The sequence below is a fragment of the Hypanus sabinus genome, chromosome 14, assembly GCF_030144855.1.
Source record: "Hypanus sabinus isolate sHypSab1 chromosome 14, sHypSab1.hap1, whole genome shotgun sequence".
NCBI classification, from domain to species: Eukaryota; Metazoa; Chordata; class Chondrichthyes; order Myliobatiformes; family Dasyatidae; genus Hypanus; species Hypanus sabinus.
Window position 1 is genome coordinate 91501460 of NC_082719.1, and position 23666 is coordinate 91525125.

Sequence of the window (23666 nt, forward strand, 5' to 3'; positions counted from 1 at the left end):
CTCCATACCTTCCATCCAGGCTTGTGATGATCATCATCACCAATTGTCCTTTGAGTCAGATGGATGCTAACAACATGTCCTAATGTATTGTGAAGTATCTACCCTCACTGCCGTCAGTGTGAAGAACATACCCCAGAGATCTCCCTTAAAATTTTCTTTTCTCATATAAACTGTGCCCTCTAACTCTAGGTTCCCCTGGCCTGGGAGAAAGATTCTTGATAATTTTGTTAATCTTTATTGGTGACCCCTCAGATTCCTTTGTTTCAGTAACAATAAACCCATTCTCTCCTTACAACTGTAGCTCTCTATTCCAGGCACTGGCAAATTTCTTTTGCACTCTCTGTTGCTACCACATCCTTCCTGTACTGTGCCCACCAGAAATGCACCCAATACTCCAAGTATGGATTACTTTCTTAGTGCCCATTATGCCACTGGCATTTGAGGGCAGCAATGAAGGGTCTCTATCTAAGTCTGTCCTTGGCCATCTTCTCTATTGTGTCCCAGGTGTAGTTCAGGGTCCTCATTATGCCTCTACAGTACAGTGTGTACATTCCAAAAGTCAATTTTGGTAATGGTCTTGGTGGTGTTTAGGAGCTTCCTTCATCATGCCAGAAGCTTCCTCTCATTTTTCACTATTGTCAGCCATGCAAGTCCTGAGTGAAGTCTCGGGAATACCGTCACACGCAGAAGTAGAAGGATTCTTTATTGCTGCTTCCATAACAGTCAGGGTTGCTAGCACTGAACTAAATCACCGAAAATGGAAGACCGTGGACCACCCTTCCCTTTGACCTGTTTGGCAATGGTGGGCCAACCAAGAGCCAAAGTACAAGGTCTTGACTCCAATCACATTGCTCTCTAGTTCATTGAGGCATGCAAGCCTCCAAACACCACGAAAAAGCTGTGGTCCTCTTGGAGGTCCAAGTATGGATTCTGTGCTCCTTAATCTTCTGGGTGACCATGAAGGATCTTATGAAATTGGAACTAACTCAGAAAATGTGTAACTCATGTGGTTGATCATTGGGTTGAGTTGTTCTCCATTTATAAACGTTTTGTCACCATACAAGGAGACATCATCAAGTCCTTTTATACAACATCCACTGCCCTATCCTCAACAAATCATCTTTAAAATATCTTTGTTGTTATACATGGCTACAACTCCTGAGATCCTGTGGTTTAAAGTGCCCATCATTTAATATGAGACAATTACAGTAAAAAAAAGCAAATTGTTGCTCACCGGTCTGCATAGCGCAAGGTGTTCAGTGTGTGGTCTGTGGCCATGTGGCTAGGTGAAATATTAGCAATCATACAAGTCTTCGAATTCCCAATAAAAGAGTCTTTCAATACCTCAAAAAAAACATACATAAATTTTACATACAAATTGCAAAAAAGCCACAAGCACAACAAGAATAAAATTTTTGCCCTTATTGTTAGAAAATGAACAAGGAAAGTGTATTTTGTAGTTCCAAATAATTCAATTGATTTGCTTTTTCTTTTGTTCAAAAGGATTTTTAGATTAACATGTTATTAAGATTGCCATTTTTTTCATTCTTATTTGCTAATAAACAAGGAAAACATAAAAGGTAGTCCAAAATAATTCAATAAACTGACATTTTCTTTTAAGATCAGGAAGACTTTTAGATTAAAATTCAAAGTAAAATTTATTATTAGAGTACATACAACCCTGAGATTCTTTTTCTTTGTAGCACATTTCTTTTTACTTCGCACATCTATAGTCCAGTAACTGTAAACAGTAAACATCAGGAACTGTAAACTGAAAACAAACTATGCAAATACAGATATAAATAACGAGGAATATTTAACAAGCATGAAATAACAATATAACAGAGTCCTTAAATGAGTGTAGCTATCTCCTTTTGTTCCAGAACCTGATGGTTGTGGGGTAGTAACTGTTCTTGAACCTGGTGGTGTGACTCCTGAGGCACTTGTACCTTTTACCTGTTGGCAGTAGCGAGGGAAGAGCACGGCCTGGGTGGTGAGGATATTTGACGATGGATGCTGCTTTTCCACAGGAATGTTTCATGTAGATGTGCTGAATGGTTTGGAGGGTTTTACCTGTGAGGTACTGGGCCGAATCCACCACCTTCTGTCAGATTTTCTGCTCAAAGGCATTGGTGTTCCCATACTAGGCCATAATGGAGCCAGTCAGCACACTTTCCACCACACATCTATGTAAATTTGCCAAAGTTGTCAATGACATGCTAAATCTCCGCAGACTCCTGAGGAAATAAGAGGCGCAGTCATGCTTTCTTTACAATAATATACATATGATGGGTCCAGGACAGGTCCTCTGAGATAGTGAGACCCAGGATTTTAAAGTTACTGACCCTCTCCACCTCTGATGATTACTGGCTTCTGGACCTCTGGTTTCCTGCTTCTGAAGTCTACAATCAGTTTCTTAGTCTTATTGACATTGAGTGAGAGGTTGTTTTTATTACATCATTCAGCCAAGTTTTCAATCTCCCTCTTGTATGCTAATTCATCACCTTTTTTGATGCAGCCCGCAACAGTGGGGTTGTTAGCAAACTTGTATATGGTGTTGGAGCTGTAATTAGCCACAGTCATAGGCGTAAAGCGAGCAGAGCAGGGGAATAAGCACACATCCCTGAGGTGCTCCTGTGCTGATAGAGATTGTGCAGAAATTGAATTGACTTTATTTCTTACATCCTTCACATACATGGAGTAAAAATCTTTACATTAAGTCTCTGTCTAAATGTGTAATTGTGGTAATTTTTAATAAATAGAACAGTCAATGTAACATAGAAATACACTCAAATCAGTGTGAGTGGTGGAAGAAGCTGTCCTGGAGCCTGTTGATCCTGGCTTTTATGCTGCGGTACCATTTCCCGGATAGTAGCAGCTGGAATAAATTGTAGATGGGGTGACTTGGGTCCCCAGTGACCCTACGGGCCCTTTTTACACACCTGTCCTTGTAAATGTCCTGTATCATGGGAAGTTCACAACTACAGATGCACTGGGCTGTCTGCATCACTCTCTGCAGAAATCTGCAATTAAGGGAAGTACAGTTCCCATACCAGGCAGTGATTCAGCCAGTCAGGATACTCTCAATTGTGCCCTTGTAGAAAGTTCTTAGGATTTGGGGACCCATACCAAACTCCTTCAACCATCTGAGGTGAAAGAGATGCTGTTGTACCTTTTTCACCACACAGCCGGTATGTACAGACCACGTGAGGTCCTCGGTGATGTGCATGCCCAGGAACTTAAGGCCGTTTACCGTTTACGACATTGAGGGAGAGGTTGTTTTCTTGACACCACTATGTCAGAGAGATGACTTCTTCCCTGTAGGCCAATTCGTTATTGTTTGAGATTAGGCCAATCAATGTAGAGTCATCGGCAAATTTAATTAGTAGATTAGAGCTGTGGGTGACGACACAGACATGGGTATACAGGGAGTAAGGGAGGGGACTTAGGACACAGCCCTGAGGGGCTCCTGTGTTGAGAGTCAAAGGGGTGGAGGTGAGGGAGCCCAATCTTACCACCTGCCGATGATTTGACAGGAAGTCCAGGATCCAGCTGCACAAGGCAGGGTCAAGACCGAGGTCTCTGAGCTTCCTGTTGAGCCTAGATTATGGTGTTGAATGCTGAACTGTAGTCCAAGAATGCATTCTCACATAAGCATCCTTCTTCTCCAGATGTGTAAGGACAGAACGTAGAGCAGTGGCACTGCGTTGTGTGACGATCGGTTGTATTGGTTTGTGAATTGTAGAGGGTCCATTTTTGGTGGTAGCATGCTGCAGATGCAGTCCTTGACCAGCCTCTCAAAGCATTTGCTTATTATTGAGGTGAGTGCAACAGGATGCCAGTCATTCAGGCATGTTACCTTGGAGAAGGTTTTGCCAACCTGAACTGCCTAGGGTCTACAAGTGAGGAAATCCAGGATCCAATTGCACAAGAGGATATTGAGGCCCAGGTCTAGAAGTTTACTGATTAGTTTTGAGGGGATGATGGTGTTAAATGCCGAGCTGTAATCGATAAAAAGCATCCTGACAAATACATCTTTGCTGTCCAGATGTTCCAGGGTTGTGTGAAGAGCCAACAAGGTAGCATCTGCTGCAGACCAGTTGCTTCGATAGGCAAAATGGAGCAGATCCAAGTCACCATTCAGACAGGAACTGATGTGCTTCAATACCAGCCTCTCAAAACACTTAATCACTGTGGATGTAAGTGCCACTGGGTGATAGTCATGTAGATAGGTTGCCATGCTGTTTTGGGGTCCCAGTAGGATTGAAGCCTGCTTGAACTAGATGGGTAGCACACACTGCCAGAGCGAGCGGCTGAAGATTTCTGTGAATACACCAACTAGTTGGTCAGCACAGGTCTTCACTACTCAGCCAGGCACTTTGTCCAGACCAGATGTTTTCCTTGGATTTACTCTCGGATAATAAGTTTTTATAATAATATAAAGCAGAAAATGGTTTCTGAAGTGAACAGTGGTCCCTTGGAGGATGAGAAGGGGGAATTAATATTGGGTATTGAGGAAGTAGCCAAGGCTCTGAATGACTATTTTGTGTCAGTCTCCACTCTCTTGAAGGTAGCCCTCACACCATCTTCACATACTGAGACCAAAGGATTATCGGGAAACATGGGGGTGCTTGATGGTTCCTCCCTGTTCTGGTGGTTAAAACGAGCACAGAAGGCATTGAGCTCATCTGGAAGTGAAGCTCTGCTGTCCCCTACGTCACCAGATTCAAACCTTGCCACAGCTGTCAAGCATCCCTTGTTGATTCCAGTCTAGTCCAGAATCTCAACCGCCCAAGAGATGGCTTTCAGGAGATCATGCCTGCATCTCTTGCAAAACATTGCTTCATCCAATGTTAACATTTTGAGAAAAGATTTTCCAAACAGATTTGCTTGGTTGATATGTTCCCTGGAATTCATAATGCAATCTGTATTTTTCACTATTATGGTAACAAACCAGCATTTCTTTACATCCAAGTAAAGGCAAGATATTTATATGCTTTGTTGCCATTACAAGTGCTAAGGCCTAGAAAAGCTAACATCACAACATTCAGACAAAAAGCAGTAAATGAAGTAAAGGCACCTAAAAACTAGAAGGGATTAAATACTTTTTTGCATGAAGTATATTACAGTTTTAATAATAATTAAAATAACAAATTACAATACATATAATGAAAAACCGATCCTTGTTTTATTCTCAATTGAATGAACAAGAAATTTATATTTTTATTCATTACTAAATACAACATAGATACAAACAAATGTATTGAAGAATTCAGGATAAATATCTTTACCTAATCTGTTGATACCATGTGGAACCTGGTACCACAAATCACAATTGAGTAAAATAGAAATATGCTCAACAGAAAATTAGATATGCAAAAGAAAATGCTGTAGGAAATTATGCAGAAACTGAAGGATGCATAGGAAGAGATATTTTGAATGTAAACATTGACAAAGACCAAATGGGTCAAATGCCAACAGCAAACAACATGGTTGTTACGACATTTCAGTCCAATGGAGAAAAAATAACTTTCAATGCAAGACATTTAAACAAATGGTATTGTGCCTTTGACTTTCAAGGCAACTGTATTTCTCACAAACACATTATAAGACCGTAAGACATAGGAGCAGAATTAGGCCATCTGGGCCATCAAGTCTGCTCTGCCATTCAATTATGGGTGATCATTTTTTCCCCTACACAGTCCCACTCCCCAGCCTTCTCCCCGTAACCTCTTGCCATGTTCAATCAAGAACCTATCAATCTCTGCCTTAAATACACCCAACGACCTGGCCCCAACTGCTTCCTGTGGTAACAAATTCCAAAATTTACCATCCTCTGGCTAAAGTAGTTTCTCCACATCTGTTTTAAATGGATGGCCCTTTATCCTGAGGCTGTGTCCTCTAGTCCTAGACTTCCCCACCATGGAAACATCGTTTTCACATCTACTCTGGCAAGGCCTTCCAACATTCAAAAGGTTTCAATGAGATCCCCTTCATCCTTCTAAATTCCAACGAATACAGACCCAGAGCCATCAAATGTTCTTAGTATGATAACCTTTTCAAATCTGAAATCATCCTTGTGAACCTCCTCTAAATCCTCTCCAATGCCAGCAGAGTTTTTCTTAGATGAGGTCCTTGATTGGACACAACATCAAAGGTTCGGTCTTTCGACCTTATGAGCACCTTCTCCCTTGTAATAATAGCTGCACTCACTTCTCTTCCCTCCCACCAACATCTGGCACACTGCTAGTGTCTTCCATAGAAAAGTCTGATGCAAAATACTCATTTAGTTCAGCTGCCACCTCCTTGTCCCCTGTAATTATTTCTCCAGCCTCATTTTCTAGCGGCTCTATATCCACTTTCATCTCTCTTTTATTGTTTACACACTTGAAAAAGCTTTTACTATCCAATTTGATATTGTTTGGTAGCTTGCTTTCATATTTCATATGTTCCCTCCTAATGATTCTTTTAGTTGCTCTCTAGGTTTTTTAAAACCTTCCCAATCCTCCATCTTCCAGCTAATTTTAGCTTTTTTGTATGCCCACTTTGCTTTTACATTTGCTTTGACTTCTCTTACCAGCCACAGTTGTACCATTTTGCCATTTAAGTATTTCTTCATTTTTGGAATACATCTATCCTGCACCTGCCTCATTTCCCCCAGAAATTGATGCCATTGTTGCTCTGCTATCATCCCAGTCAGCATCTCCTTCCTATTTACTTTGGCCACTGTAGTTTCCTTTACTCCACTGAAATACTGCTACATCAGACTTTACTTTCTCCCTGTCAAATTTCAAGTTGCACTCAATCATATTGTGATGACTGCCTCCTAAGGCTATTTTACCTTAAGCTCCCTAATCGCCTCCGGTTCATTCCATAATGCCCAATCCAGTACATCTGATCCCCTAGAGGGCTTAACAACAAACTGCTCTAAAAAGCTATCTCTTAGGCCTTAAACAAACTCACTCTTGAGATCCATTACCGACTTGATTTTCCCAATCGACCTGCATGTTGATTCTTTTACCCTTGCAATTTCTTAACTCAACCCACAAGGATTCAATATCTTCTAATCCTATGTCACATCTTTCAGCTGATTTGATGCCATTTTTTAAACCAGCAGAACCACGCCACCCCCTCTGCCTACCTTCCTATCCCTCCGATACAATGTGTAACCTTGGACGGTCAGCTCCATAACCATCCTTCAGCCATGATTCAGAGATGGCCACCACAACATCATACCTGACAATCTGTAATAGTACAACAAGATCATCCACCTTATTTCTTTTACTCCGTACATTGAGATATAACACTTTAAGTACATTATTTGCTACCCTTTTAGATTTTGCATCCTTAATGCACTGATACTCACTCTTTTGGCTCCAATTTTGTCCTATCATCTGCCTGCCCTTCTTGACAGTCTGACTGCACACCATCTTTGCTTTTTTTAAAAAAAAATCTAGGGACAGTAAGACTGCTTGTCACATTTCTTAAAATTGATTATTGCAAGAGGAACTAAATTAACTCCTTTCATTTTATCACGTGGCTGCACAAAAAGAAATTGTATGCTGATATTCGCAAGTCACCAGCTAAATGCATTCCTTCAGTTCTTTAATAAACAGGAGTTCATTTTCCACTTCACTCTGTGCATGCAGTTTTGCAGGTGGGTGAGATCCTACTTATTCTATAAATAAGCACACTTTTCATGCCAATTAAAAATACTAACAAGTATTTACATTGCAAGTAAAATCTTGGTGACACTGGCAGGGCTGCTGCCTTACAGCTCCAGCCACCCAGCTTCAATCTTGACCTCTGGTGCTGTCTGTGTGGAGTTTGCGCTGACACCACTTGGGGTTCTTCTGGGTGTCTTGGTTTCCTCCAGTAACTGTATAATGTGCAAGCGGCCAGGATCAAAGACCACTGTATGGCTTATTCATGGGCCTCTGGTGTGAGGTATATTCTGGTGGTAAGAGGAAGTAAGAGGAAACAGAAAAGAGTATAGTTGATGTTTTGGGTCCAGACCCTTCAGAAGAGCACCAGCCCAAAATATTGATTGTACTCTTTTCCACATATGCTGACTGGTCTACTGAGTTCCTCCAGCATTTTGTGTGTGTTGCTTGGATTTCCAGCATCTGCAGATTTTCTCTTGTTTGTGAAGTAAGTGGAAATGATGGGATTGTGGTTAGAATAAAATGGGTTAGGATAGGAATAATGTAAATATTGTTGATGAAACTGTCAAAAGACAGAATACATGTAAACAGAAAATTTTCCTCAACTTAAATTGACTTCTTGAAGCATGGATAACTTCAAAATAAACTAACTCAGTGTGGACTACACTGTACCCAAATTAAATGAGATTTTTCTACATGTTCAAAGGTTTGTATGCATTGTTATATCAAGATATATTTGAAGTTCTGTATTGTTTTGTTGTACAAATTCATCAGGTAAATCACTTACAGATTAAAAAGGTACATTTTAGGGTCATATTGAAGTTTAATGCAATAAGATCATAATGAGACAAGGTTTGTTTGCTTATTTATTTAGATACAAAATAGGCCCTTTTGATCCTTTGAGCTGCGTCACCCAGCAATCCCGATTTATCCCTTGCCTAATCAAAGGACAACTTACAATGACCAATTAACCTCCCAATCGACGTGGTCACGAGAGAACACACAAACCTCTTACAGAGAGCGTGGTGAATTGAACCTGGTTGCCTATTCCGTAAAGTGGCGTTAGCCACTATGCTACTGTGCTGTCACCCCTGTGCTACCCCTACATCTGTTTTTCCCTTCCTACAACAGCATTTTGCAATTCAAACTGGTTCTCTGATGTTTTATTTTTACACAGTAAGTTTTCAAATTAATAATATTGTGGTTTGCTGTCCCTATCTGCAAGTACTTCACATGAACAAATTGTAAAGGTTTCTGAAAAGAAGGTTGGTCTAGTACAAGTTACGGCTCTTAAGAAAAATCACTGTGTGCAAGGCTAAGTTTTACAAAGAAAAACAGTATAAAATCTTATAAGGAAATAAGAAGTTACCAGCGTAAGCCTGCTTTGTCTGAAGGGTGTATGAGCATGTTCCTGGTCCAAAGCACGAATACATTCTTTAAGCTAAAATGGAAAGGAATTGATATTAAATTAGCTTTATTCCTCATGTGTACATCAAAGCATACTGTAAAATGAGTTGTTTGTATCAAATCAAATCAGCAAGGATTCTGCTGGGGGCAGTCTGCAAGTGTTGCCGCTCTTCTGGCAGCAAAGTAGCAATCCCATATTTTATTAACCCTGACCCCAAGTCTTTGGAATGTGGGAGGAAACTGGAGAACCCAGAGGAAACCTGTGCAGTCATGGAGAGAACATATAAACTCCTTGTAGACGGCAGCAGAAATGAATCCTGATCGGGAGATCGTTGGTACTGTAAGGGGCCCATGGCAGCATAGTGCTTTGTGCAACACTATTACTGCTCAGGGCATCAGAGTTGAGTGTTCAATTCTGGCATTGTCGGTAAGGGTTTCCGCCAGGTGCTCTGCTTTCCTCCCTTAGTCCAAATATATACCAGCTAACAGGTTAATTAGTCATTGTAAATCATTCTTTGATTGGGTAGGGGTGAAATATATGTATTGCTGGACAACCAGCTATAAATTAAACAAATAAATAATTTTTCTTTGAAAAGCAATTGTATGAACCACAATGCTACCACAAAGAGCAACTTTATTGCAGAATATCAAGTATCCAATTGGAATGTGAATAATCATGGTTGTTATAACAAAGAAACTACTTCTTCACACAGATTAATAGTGCCAACTTAATTCTTCACTATAAATTCTAATTATAAATAACTAACAAGATTACATTTGCATCTTCCAAATTATTTGTCTTAATACTGGTATTACCCTACAGATAGTTATGGCAGGAGGGGAGGAGAAAAATAAATCACAGTTTCCATCACAATATCACCGAATACTGATCTTTGATCACTTTAAATCACTTTAAATTCAAAGAATCAAAATACATTTATTAACAAATCTTTATTAATCTTCCAAGACCCATAAATAAACTCTGCTGTCCAGTTTACTTTGCTCACACTCAGTTTCTAATTCATAACATGGCCCCAATTTCTTTCCAAACCCAAGATTACCTTGGTGCAGGTGGACAGCATTGAGGCTTTGCAATTTTAGCTGACCCAAATTAAGAAATTGGCTGAAGAGCAAATAAGCCAATATGGAAAAGAGTAAACAGTCGAGGCCCGAAACATTAACTGTTAACTCTTTTCCATGGACGTTGCCTGGCCTGCTGAGTTCTTCTAGCACTTTGTGTGCTGTTTTGGATTTCCAGCATCTGCAGATTGTCTTGTGTTTGAAATAAGCCAGTAGCTAAAACCAACAAGGTTCCCAGAGACTTTCAGGCAGAAAGCCAGATGTCATACTTTGGGTTCCTTTCTGGGAATATCATTCCACTATTCCATAATACTGAATCTTCAGAATGCTTCTCCTGCCCAAATATACATCATAAACTTAGAAACAAACCTTAATTTTGTATTTACAATATAAGACCATCTATTAAAAAAAACTTACAGCCAATAGACTCTGATTTATTTCTGCTCCTTCTAATTTAGCATGCTTGTCGGAATCTCTGGCATCAGCGGCCCGCTCGCTACCAGCAAGATCAATGAAGGAAATTCTGGATAGAGAAGTATCATCATCAGACATTGGAGTAATATTTGTAAACCTGACTTTGATTTCTGGTTTAAAAAGATTAAAATTTCCTAAAAACCCTTCAAGTTTGTTCTTGAGGTATGGACAGCCACATTTCTCTTCTAATTTCTTGCTCCCCCCCCCCCGCCCCCATTCTCAGTCCAACGGACTCAAAATAAAAACTGTCCATTTCCCTCTACAGATCGTGCCTGACCTGCTGAGTTCCTCCAGCATTTTGGGTTTTGTTTTTCTCCATTTTCCAGGATTGCAATTCCTTGCTCTCTATCAGAAAAACACATTTGTGTGCATGTGTGAATGAATAAAAATATGGTGCCCAAAGTCCATTTACCCTAAGGACAGGTTTTAAAACAAATGAGTTACAAATTTTCATGTTTCTTTAAAATAAATGTTTCCAAATCATAAATTGCAGGATTTGTTGAATTTGATTATACAACTATGTGATTTGAAGTTTATTCTTCTGGGTAAAAGACCAAACAAACTATATTATTGCACCAATAGTAAATCTTTGCTTTATACTATCGCTAATGCCTCTGCCCTCCACTCTGTCCTGTTCCACCTGGAATATTGTGCCTTATATGCCAGGATGCTTTTTTCTGACTTTAGCATTTAATACAATCATCTCTCAGCAGTGAATGGATATACAGTCCTTGTTAAGTCACATTACATATTCCTGTACATGAATCCTAGACTTTTTGACAGAAAGGTCTCTGTAAGTCGGTGTTGGCAGAAACATCTCTAGCTCCATCACTCTGAGCACTGTCACTCCCCAGGGTTGCGTGCTCAGCCCGAAGCTGTTCATGCTGCTGACACAGGACAGATTCAGTTCAAACTGAATCGTCAAGTTCGCTGACACAACAGTGGTGATGAAAAGGCATACAGAGAGGAAGTAGAGTGGCTGGTAGAATGGTGCAAGCACAATATCTCGAACCTCAACATGGACAAGACCAAAGAGATGATTGTGGACTTTAGGAAGGTGCAGGCTGACCACTCCTCAATGCATATACATGGCTCCTCCGTGGAGAGAGTTAGGAGCACCAAGTCTCCAGGAGTGCACATAATGGACGATCTCACCTGGTTCCTCATCACTTCTTTGGTCAAGAAAGCACAGCAGTGTCTCCACTTCCTGAGGAGATTGAGGAAAGTGAGACTCCCCAAATTTTAATCAATTTTTACAGGAGCACCATGAAGAATGTCTTGACCAGCTGTAGTATTGTCTGGTACAATAATTGGAAGGGAGATAAGCACAAGTTCCTACAAAGGATTGTGAGGACTACTGAGATCACCGGGGTCTCTCTTCCACCCATTAGAGATATTTATCAGGAGTGCTGCATTCGCAGGGCCCATAGCATTGTTAGTGACCCCTCCCACCCATCCAACTATCTCTTTGACCCTGCACCATCAAGCAGGAGGTACTGTAGAATTAAGACAAGAACTTTTAGGATGGTAAACAGCTTCTTGCCCTAGGCTACAAGTCTTCTGAACTCCCTGCCACTACCCAGTCTCATTGAATAAAGTGCCAGTAGTGATAACCTGTTCACTTTTTAACTTGTATAGTAAGGTGCGTATATGATTTGCCAATTTATTTGTGGTAATATTACTTTTTGTGTTATATGTGTGAGTTATACGTACTTTGTTGTGTAACTTGGTCCAGAGGAACATTGTTTCGCTTGGCAGCATACGTGTGTACAACTGAATGGCAATAAACTTGAACCTGATGATGTCAAACCTCCACTGCCTTGTGGCTATACCTACTTATGGGAAGGTTTCAGGAGTAAATCGTGAGGAGCAATCTGGAGCTGAGATCTCTAAGGCAGTCCAATGTCAAGTTCAATGCTGACTGCCAACTCTTGCAAAGCCACTGGTGCCAAACTATATCAGTCTGTGCCTTTGGATTCATCAGCTGCGTGGAGGGAGAGATGGAGCCTAGGTCCTACACAGGTAACTGCTTGCTCTCTATATTGTACCATCCTGGCTTGTGTACAACAGCAAGGACAGAACATCCCAGCAGAGGGCCTCCCCTGATCCTTACAGCAAAATCATTATTAAAAGAAACAAATTATTTGTTTACTAGAGTTAAAATACAAAACCAATGTGCTTATTATAGTTTATAATGTACACTTCTTAAAAATTATTATGAATGTATTAAGAATTACTTTACCTTCCAACAACTGTTTCAGCTGGATCCTTAAGCTGGATTTGAATAACAGCATGTGAACGTGAGGAATCTGTATTTATCCCTGAGGCACCTGTACTCCTCGCTTTACTACCCCAAGAAATCACCTGAAAAGGAAATCAAAAAGGCTGAAGTCATCAAGAAACTTACTTTCTGTTAATAATCAGACCAAAAATTTGCAGGAATATATAAATACTATCTTTTTGGTTAATATATTAGGGTAAATATTTAGCATTGGCCAAACAGTTTAATAGCCTTACAAATTAAAAGTTATTTAAATTTATTTACTTCATTTATTTATTGATTGAGATACAGATCAGAACAGGACCTTCCGGACCTTCGAGACAGTTTGCAATGACCAATTAAACTACCGACTGGACACCTTTGGACTGCAGGAGGAAATTGATGTACCCAGGGAAGTCCACACAGTTACAGGGAGAACATACAGACTCCTTACAGATAACGGCAGGAATTGAATCTGGGCTGCTGATACTGTAAAGTGTTCTGCTAACCACTATATTAACACTAATTTATAAATATATAAAATATGATTAGGAATCATGGATCAAGATTGAGAAAAGAAAAATCTGAATTCCACAAAGGAAGATGAGGCTTTAAAAAGGGAAAGTAGAGTACAAGTTCAAGCTCAATCATCATTCAACCATTCACATGTAACAGCTAAACAAAACAGCATTCCGCCAGGGCCAAAGTGCTGAAACACAGTATATACAGTCACTCATAGCACATATAGTTAAGATTGCACATACAGTCACATAAAATACATAATAATAATATTAGCCCAAATTTTTTGTGAGATGGTCTGAAGATTGGCATGGGATAATATTTTCAAGCCATGCATCTGCAAGAACAAGTATGCAGCAATTCGTTAATGCAGCTGCAAACACAATTAATCTTGTCTTTTACTGAGCAAACACTGGAGCAACGCCATTGGGAGAGGTCAGCCCACAACCCAGCACAGACTCCTGCACGCCTCTGCTCTCTCCCACACCACCCCTTGTTTCTCCCGCCTTCGGTGGCTGCAACAGGTGACATGTAGCACGAATGCCTAGTCTGTGCACCAAGCGAGGTCACGCTGCCTTCAGACTCGGCAATTGCCCAATACAAAAGTAGATTAGCAAGTAACATAAAAAACAAACATTAAGAATTTCTATAACTATGTAGAAACAAAAAGCTAGTATGGGTCCCTAGACAGAAATGGGAAAAATCTTAGAAAGTATCAGAAATGTAGAGAAATTAATCAAGTATTTTGTATCCTTCTTAAAGGACAAAGAGTAATTGCAATAGTGGAGAACTGCATACCTATTGTAGTTAAAGTCAAATTAACTTAACAGTAGGACAATATAGTTCAACCTGGAAAATTGTGAAGTTATTCACTTTGGAAGGTTGAATTTGATAGCAGAAAACAGGGTTAAAGGCAAGATACTTAGTAGTCTGGAGGAATAGAGCTACTTTAGGGACATCCAGAGATTCCTGAAAATTGCCACTCAAATTAATAGGGCTGTTAGGAAGGTGTATAGTGCGTTGTCTTGGCCTTCATGAGTTGAGGGATTAAATTCAAGAGCTGATAGGTAATGTTGCAGCTCTATAAAACCCTGGTTAGATGACATTTGGAATATTGTGTTCAGTTCTGATCACCTCAGCTTTCGAGAGGGTGCAGAGGAGATTTACCAGGATGCTGCCTGGATTAGAGAACGTGTCTTATAGAACCAAAGAAACATAGAAAATCTACAGCACAATACAGGCCCTTCGGCCCACAAAGTTGTGCCAAACATGCCCCTACCTTAGAAATTACTAGGCTTACCTATAGTCCTCTAATTTACTAAGCTCCATATACCTATCCAAAAGTCTCTTAAAAGACCCTATCGTATCCGCCTCCACCACCATTGCTGGCAGCCCATTCCATACACTCACCACTCTCTGCATAAAAATCTTACCCCTGACATCTCCTCTGTACCTACTCCCCAGCACCTTAAACCTGTGTCCTTTCGTGGCAACCATTTCAGCCCTGGGAAAAAGCCTCTGACTATCTGCACGATCAATGCCTCTCATCATCTTATACACATCTATCAGGTCACCCCTTATCCTCCGTCTCTCCAAGGAGAAAAGGCCGAGTTCATTCAACTATTCTGATAAGGCATGCTCCCCAATCCAAGCAACATCCTTGTAAATCTCCTCTGCACCCTTTCTATGGCTTCCACATCCTTCCTGTAGTGAGGCAACCACAACTATGAGATTAGGCTAAGAGAACTATGGCTTTTCTCTTAAACGTGTAGGAGTATGAGAGGTGACTTGATAGAGATGTTCAAGCTAAGAGGCTTAGAAAGGGCATAATTTTAAGGTGACTGAAAGAAAGTATGGGGTGATGCCATAGGTACAGTTTTCTTTTTAAACTAAGTGTGGTGGGTGCATGGAACACACTGCCAAGGGTGATGGTAATAGCAGGTACACTAGGGACATATAAGAGTCTGTTATATAGGCACATGGATGATACAACAATAGAGGGATATGTGGGAGGGAAGTGTTAAATTGATCTTAGAATAGATTAAAAGGTCGCACAACATCGTGGCCAAAGAGCCTGTATTTAATTTGAACTTTGAAATTCATATCTGGGATGGCAGGCTTTTTAGATAAATGCTCTTCTGGAGCTATATTCTCCCTGGGAATATAAAGACAAAAAGATATAGAAAATGAGAGGCAATTTCACTGAAATGTACAATATTCTTGAGGTTTAAGAGGATATATGCCAAGATATTGTTTCATTTGACAGGGATAACTTGAACAAAGAGATACAGAATCAAGAGGGGTCAACGTTCAAAGTTAGAAGTAAAAGTACATACATATATCACCATGTACTTCTGAGATTACTTTCTTGTGACCATCCACAGTAAATACGAAGAAACACAATTGAATCAATGAAAATTTGCATACAAGACTGACAAAACAACCAATATGCAAAAAGACAACAAACTGTACAAATACAAGAAAATGTATATTAATAAATAAGAAATAAATATCAAGAACACAAGGTGAAGAGTCCTTGAAAGTGAGTCCACATGCTATAGGAACAGTTCAGTGTTGGGAGTGAGTGAAGTTATCGCGTCTGGTTCAAGACTTGATGGTTAAGGGATAATAACTGTTTCTGAACCTGGTGGTGTGGGTCCTTAGACTCCTGAACCTCCTTCCTGATAGCAGCAATGAGAAGAAAACATGGTGGGAATCCTTAATGATGGATGCTACTTTCCTGTGACAGAACTCCTTGTAGACATGTTCAATAGCGGGGAGGGCATTACTGAGAAAAGACTGGGCTCCATCCACTACTTTTTGTAAATGTTTCCATTCAATGTCATTGGTGTTTCCATACCAGGCTGGGATGCCACCAGACACCATTCAGTACAGGGATAACAAGATGTTTCTTCACCCAAAGGGCAGTGAACCTTCAGAATTCTCTACACAGTGATAGCAAACTATTTTTTGTATATTGGAAGCCTGTGTCCAGGGCTCTGTACTTGAACACATTTTAATAGACATGACAATATTAGAAGCATCATTATATAGTTTGAGGCATAACAAAATTGAAGGTAGCATAGTTAGTATATTGCTTAGTATGAAGGGTGTCAAGTTTTTACCCACACAGATGTTTGAGTTGCACTCATCCAAGCAATTGTACAGTATTCTCCTGACATATGCATTGCAGGGAGGGGAAAGGACAGTGACAGCATTAAGTGCTAATCCAGCCACTGGAGTGTTTTCCCCCTTGTGCTCAATTCTCAGTTTTATAAGGGCTCTTTATATTTGGTCAATCACTTTCTCGATGTAAAGGGCAATCTCAGTCTCACCTCAAGTCCATATTTTGTTCCTACACATTTACACTGAGGTTGTGATAAGGAATGGAACCAAGTTGTTAGAGCAAAAGCAAATCCGAAGAGCAAACAGATCTGCTTGGTAGCACTATTAATGCTACCTTCTCTCATCATGACCTCTACTAGCCAGGGCAAGGGTAGCAGGCATACGAGAACATTACTAGGCTCTTTCCAAATCACAGTTTGAAATACAGTGCATTCCGGCTAAGTGGACTATATTAGGATCTGTACATTTTGGCCCAACTAAGCGGCTGCCCAATTAGCCAAAATTTCATGGAAAAAATACAAACTGAGTAACAAATTATGTGTTTTAATGAAATACAGAACAATTTAGAACATTACCAATACTATTACAGTACTACAAAACTGTGCATCAGTTCCTAATAGTTATCAACAAAGGAATTCATTCAGTATACGCTGCCATGTTCTTTTGATTTACTGTAAATGAAAATCAGTGGCATCTTGGCAAGGGTCTGAAATTTTTTAAAGTCAAAATAAAAAAAATTATCAAAAAACACCACTTTTCGATTTGGCATCCATCAGCCCAAATGAATAACGTAACTCGAGCACACACAACTGGCACTATTTTAAAACTGTAAGCTCCAAGTATAATGTAGTATCTAACGAGTGCAGAAATGAACACTTGTTAGAAGCTGTTCAGCAACAATCTTCTGTCCCAATTAGGCAGCATAATGTCCCAATAAACAGAGGGAATCTAGGCTATTTTCTCGATTAGTTTTTTATTCTTTAAGAGTTATCCCAAATAAGCGGCTGCTGCCCAACCAATGGCCAAATTAATCAGAAAATACTGCATGTCACTGTCTGCCACTGAAATTCTCTTCCCGCCAGTACTGTTAAGAGTATCTTCGCCAGATAGTGGTTCAACAAAGTAGCTTATCACAACTTCAAAATAAAACGAATAAATAAAATTCACTGGGTTGCACTTGACCAGCTTTGGTTTTTATGATTACGATATACCCAAATAAATTTTCACATTGTTTACTAATCTCCAGTGTTGTAACTGGGCTGGGACTGCTGGACTTGAGGGACAGCTAATTCTTGGGCTCACATTTTCAGTGCCACTGCTGGGGTATTATGTGGCCTTATGATCTTTATTGTGTCCCAGCGCTCTTGGATACTACTTGATATAACTTGGAATAAGTCAACAGCAGAAGACTGGCTTTCATCTCAATGGTGGGGGTATCAAAAGGAAGCAGAGATAGGATCTTTCCACTTAGCAATCTTGGTTGAGAGTGGTTGCAAATGTTTTAACACTGGCAATCACCTGTTGGGCTTTCTCACTGTGAAACCCATCCAGCTTATTGGTGGTATCACACAACATGTTGGCAATGATCATGGAGCTGTCCACCATTATTCATGAGTACATGTCTCAAGACAGCAGAACTTTGATCTATTTATCATGCCAGCACTTAGCACTGTCTTTTGCATGCTGATTTTTGCAGTTTAAGATGCAGGTAATCCCTAGTTTGGCAGCTGCTAGCACACAGTTTTGCATTCTTCATTAAAACAGGAATGATCTCTGGCATGCCAAAGTTCACTGTTCAAAGAAAACTTATTATCAATGTACATATACAGTACCTTACCTGAGATTCATTTCTTTGTGGGCAATTACAGGAAAAAAATTATAGAATTTACATAAAACTATACGTAAAGACTGACAAACAACCACTGTGCAAAAGACAACGAAGTGTGCAAATGAAAAATAATACAGAGAACACTTGTAAAGAGTCCTTGAAACTGAGTCTATAGGTCATAGAATCAGTTCAGAATAGTGGTGATTGAACATATCCATGCCAGTTCAGGAGCCTGATGGATGTAGGGTAATAACTATTCCTAAACCTGGTGACGTGGTATCTAAGGCTTCTCTGCTTCCTGGTAGTAGCGAGAAGAGGGCATGGCCTGTCACAGTATGGGGAGGGATATGCTATGCCATAAGGTTAAACTGTGTGTGTATGTTCCAGTTGTTGTTGATTATTCATAGTACCTTCTGGTTCATTAGTCTTGCACTGACAAATCTGTTCTAGATTTTCAACAGCACTTCTTGGTGGGGGAGCATTTTGGTGAGAGTGACTACAACTCCCTTAGCTTCAGCATAGCTATGGAAAGGGATAAAATCAGACAAAATGGTAAAGTGCTTAACAGGGGAAGGGCTAACTTTGAAGGGATGAGGCAGGATCTAGCGAGAGTAAATTGGAAACAGATGTTCAAAGGGGAAAGCACAGAAGTAATGTGGGAGAAGTTTAAGGACCACTTAAGCTGGGTTCAGGAGAGGTTTGTCCCACTGAGGCAAGGAAACAAATGGTAGGAAAAGGGAACCATGGCTAATAAAACATGTGAGGCAACTCGTCAAGAGGAAAAAAGCATATGTTAGATATAAGAAGCAGGAAGTAGGAGGAGCTTATTAGAAATATAGGGTAGCCAGGAAGGAGCTAAAGAAAGGACTTAGGAGAGCTCAAGGGGGCATGAGAAGGCCTTGGCATGTAGGATTAAGGAGAACCCCTAAGGCGTTCTATGCGTATGTGATGAATAGGAGGATGACGAGAACGAAGGTGGGACCATTATAGGATAAAGAGGGCAACATGTGCCTGGAGGCGGAGGAGGTTGGGGAGGTCCTAAATGAATATTTTGCTTCGGTATTCACAAGTGAAAAGGATCTTGATCAAGATGAGGTCGAAGTAGAGCAGGCCTGTATGCTGGACGGTGTGGAGATTAAGGAAGGAGAAGTGCTGGATCTTCTAAAAAACATTAAGATTGATAAATCCCCAGGGCTGCATATGATACACCCCAGGTTTTGGTGGGAACTGAGAGAAGAGATCGCAGGAGCATTAGCTATGATCTTTGAATCCTCTTTGGCTGCAGGGGAAGTGCCGGAGGACTGGAGAATGGCAAATGTAGTTCCCTTGTTTAAAAAAGGTAATAGGGAGAAACCTGGGAACCATAGACCGGTGAGTCTTACATTGGTGGTATGCAAACTACTGGAAAGGATTCTTAAGGATAGGATCTATGAGCATTTGGAGAAATACAGTCTACTCATGGATAGTCAACATGGCTTTGTGAAGGGAAGATCGTGCCTCACGAGCCTGATTGAATTTTTTGAAGAGGCAACAAAAGAAATTGATGAGGGTAGAGCAGTGGATGTGGTCTACATGGACTTTAGCAAAGCATCTGACAAGGTCCCTCATGAGAGACTCATCCGGAGAGTAATGAGGCATGGGATCAGTGGAACCTTGGCTGTTTGGATAAAAAATTGGCTTAAAGGAAGAAAGCAGAGGGTAGTAGTGGAAGGAAAGTATGCTGCCTGGAGGTCGGTGACTAGTGGAGTGCTGCAAGGATCTGTCCTGGGACCCTGCTCTTTGTGATTTTTATAAATGACTTGGATGTAGAGGCGGAAGGATGGGTGAGTAAGTTTGCGGATGACACGAAGATTGGAGGAGTTGTGGATGGAGCTGTAGGTGGCCGAAGGTTACAAGAGGATATAGACAGGCTGCAGAGTTGGGCAGAAAAATGGCAGATGGAGTTCAATCCGGACAAGTGTGAGGTGATGCATTTTGGAAGGACAAACCAGAAGACTGAGTACAGGATTAATGGTCAGTTACTTAAGAGTGGATGAACAAAGGGACCTTGGGGTTCAAATCCATACATCCCTCAAGGTTGCTGTACAGGTTGATAGGGTGGTTAAGAAGGCTTATGGGATGCTAGGCTTCATTAACAGGGGGATTGAGTTCAAGAGTAGAGAGGTCATGTTACAACTCTACAAATCTTTGATGAGACTGCCCTTAGAGTATTGTGTTCAATTCTGGTCACTTCATTATAGGAAGGATGGGGAAGCTATGGAGAGGGTGCAGAGGAGATTTACCAGGATGTTGCCTGGTTTGGAGAGCAAGTCATATGAAGCAAGGTTAGCAGAACTGGGACTTTTCTCTTTGGAGCGTAGAAGAATGAGAGGGGACTTGATAGAGGTCTACAAGATTATGAGAGGCAAAGATAGGGTGCATAGACAGTACCTGTTTCCCAGGGCACCAATAGCAAACACCAGAGGGCATATGTACAAAATTAAAGGAGGGAAGTTTAGGGGAGACATCAGGGGTAAGTTGTTGTTTTTTTTAAATATACACAGAGGGTTGTGAGTGCCTGGAATGACTTGCCAGCGATGGTGGTGGAGGCTAAAACATTAGGGGTATTTAAGAGCCTTTTGGACAGGCACATGGATGAAAGAAAAATGGAGGGTTATGGGGTAGTGTGGGCTTAGTACTTTTTTTAAGGATTATATGGGTCGGCACAACATGGAGGGCTGAAGGGCCTGTACTGTGCTGTAGTGTTCTACGGTTCTATGGTTCTGGCTTACTTTTCTACATTACAACAATGACTACACTTCAAAAGGTAACTTGTTAGATTCAAAGTCCTTCAAAATTGTGAAAGGTGCTACATAAAACTAAAGGCTTTACCTTTGAAATATAGATTTGTTAACTTTCCATTTATGTAGCACATGATATTAAATATATTTGGGAGGCAGGAGTAAAACATTGTAAAAATGGTGCCAAACCACCGTTTGCAAATTCCTAAAAGATAATTCCTAATAAAGAAGCTAATTAAATATGGTTAATACTTTATTAATTTTAAACTTACCTCTAATAAAGATTTAACTCCTTCTACACAAATTTCATGTAGCCCCACGATTTGAACTACATGGTTGCCATCTTCTCTAGCAAACAGTCTAGAAATAAAAATACAAAAGGGCATGAATACATATCCCACTGATGATCAGCACTGGCACACCTCAGGGGTGTGTGCTTAGCCCACTGCTCTACTCTCTCTATACCCATAACTATGTGGCTAGGCATAGCTCAAGTCCCATCTATAAATTTGCTGACAGTAGGTAGGATCTCAGATGGTGACAAGAGGGCATACAGGAGTGAGATATGCCAACTACTGGAGTGGTGCTGCAACAACAACCTGGCATTCAATGTCAGTAAGACGAAAGATCTGACTGTGGACTTCCAGAAGGGTAAGACGAAGGAACACATATCCCAACTCATAGAGGGATCAGAAGTGGACAGAGTGAGCAGTTTCAGGTTACTGGGTGTTGAGATCTCTGAGGATTTAACCTGGTCCCAATATATCGATGTAGTTATAAATAAGGCAAGACAGCGGCTATACTTCATTAGGAGTTTGAAGGGATTTGGCACATCAACAAATACACTCAAAAACTTCAATAGATGTACGATGGAGAGCATTCTGACAGGCTACATCACTGTCTGATATGGGCGGGGGGGGGGGGGTGCGGGGTGGTGTGCTATGGCACAGGGCTGAATGAAGCTGCAGAGGGTTGTAAATCTAGTCAGCTCCATCTTGGGTACCAGCCTACAAAGTACCCAGAACAACTTCATGGAGTGGTGTCACAGAAAGGCAGCATCCATTATTAAGGATCTCCAGCACCCGGGGCATGCCCTTTTCTCACTATTACCATCAGGTAGGAGGTACAGAAGCCTAAAGGAACACACTCAGCAATTCAGGAACAGCTTCATCCCTTCTGCCACCCAATTCCTAAATGTGCATTAAAACCCATGGACACTACCTCACTTTTTTTTAAATACAGAGTATATCTGTTTTTTGCACTTTTCACTTTTTTGCATCTATTCAATATATGTATACTGTAATTTATTTACTTACTAATGTATTATTATTTTTATTTCATTTATTATTTTATTATTATAATTTTTTCTATATTATGTATTGCATTGAACTGTTGCTGCTAAGTTAACAAATTTCACATCACACGCTGATGATAATAAACCTGATTCAATTCTGATTCTGAGCACACTTAAGCAAAACAGGAGCTGAAGGCAAGGAAAATGAGTGTAATGCTCAGATTAGAAGACCCAAGGGCAAGACTAGGAATTGAGAACTATTCGAACACTGAAGATACAAAAAGAATCACCAGAGGATGTACAGATTCAAGTATTACATGCAATAAATAACACTCATATACAGATCCCGAAGAGCACTAGTTCTCGTCAGCCTCAAGTGTCTCTTTACTGAAACCTTCTGTTGTCAGTTATATACCCATTTTTCAAGCAAATCTACCTTGTCCACCTTAGCTTTGTGTCACCTTATCAAAAGAACTTCTGAAGGTCAATATATGACACGTCCATTACTTTGTTCTTGGCTTTCTCAACAAGGAAAATGTTAGGTAGCAGGTGATGATGACCTGGAATGCATTGGCTAGAAGTGCAGTAGATGCAGAATCAATTATTGCCTTTAAATGGGAATTTAGTACATTTTTTAAGGTATCTATCTCAGAAGTAGCACAATATTCTGTAATGATTATGTCCTTCTCTGGAAGTCCATTGAAAATATTAGCCAAAAGAATTCAATTTTTAGTGAAAAATCCATAAAAATACAATTTTGCATTAGATTGAATCAGATATATTGAAAACAGCAAATATCTCTTTCTAAAGTGGCAATTGTTTTCACTATTGTATCTTCAATAAATATTGCAGATATTTTCACTGTCTTTGAAGCCTAACTGCATTTCTGCAACTTTTACCTTTTTCGACCATTAAGCAGATCATACAGTTGGCCACAATATATCTCATAGAAGCTTATCCAGATGAAAAGTGCTCTGCATGGTTCTGATGTCTGAAGATGTATGAAGATGTCCTCAGCAGCAAGTGCATATAACCCTGGATTTCGGTAAGTTCCAATCATTGTATGAGTTTTTCCAGCTCCGGTCTGCCCATATGCAAAACAAGCTGCCTTTCCACTAAGGGGTTAAAATTAACATAAATAGAGAAGAGAAAAATTATATATAAATTTATATTCATTCACACAAATAGTTTATTTCCCCTTCATCCCCAGTATGGACCATACACTCTCATCATA

General features: G+C 40.3%; 1 protein-coding gene across 3 annotated transcripts in view; it reads right to left on the reverse strand.

Moving 5' to 3' along the window:
• Positions 1 to 23666, reverse strand: part of LOC132404980 (kinesin-like protein KIF24) — an 81426-nt gene that overhangs the window by 25454 nt on the left and 32306 nt on the right. For all 3 annotated transcript variants that reach the window (XM_059989636.1, XM_059989635.1, XM_059989634.1), the window contains exons 5-10: positions 23332 to 23547; positions 21411 to 21498; positions 12868 to 12989; positions 10569 to 10674; positions 9034 to 9105; positions 1235 to 1344 (exon numbers count right to left, since the gene is read on the reverse strand). In XM_059989636.1, the coding sequence (XP_059845619.1) occupies positions 1235 to 1344; positions 9034 to 9105; positions 10569 to 10674; positions 12868 to 12989; positions 21411 to 21498; positions 23332 to 23547 (714 nt within the window). The remainder of the gene's footprint in view (positions 1 to 1234; positions 1345 to 9033; positions 9106 to 10568; positions 10675 to 12867; positions 12990 to 21410; positions 21499 to 23331; positions 23548 to 23666) is intronic.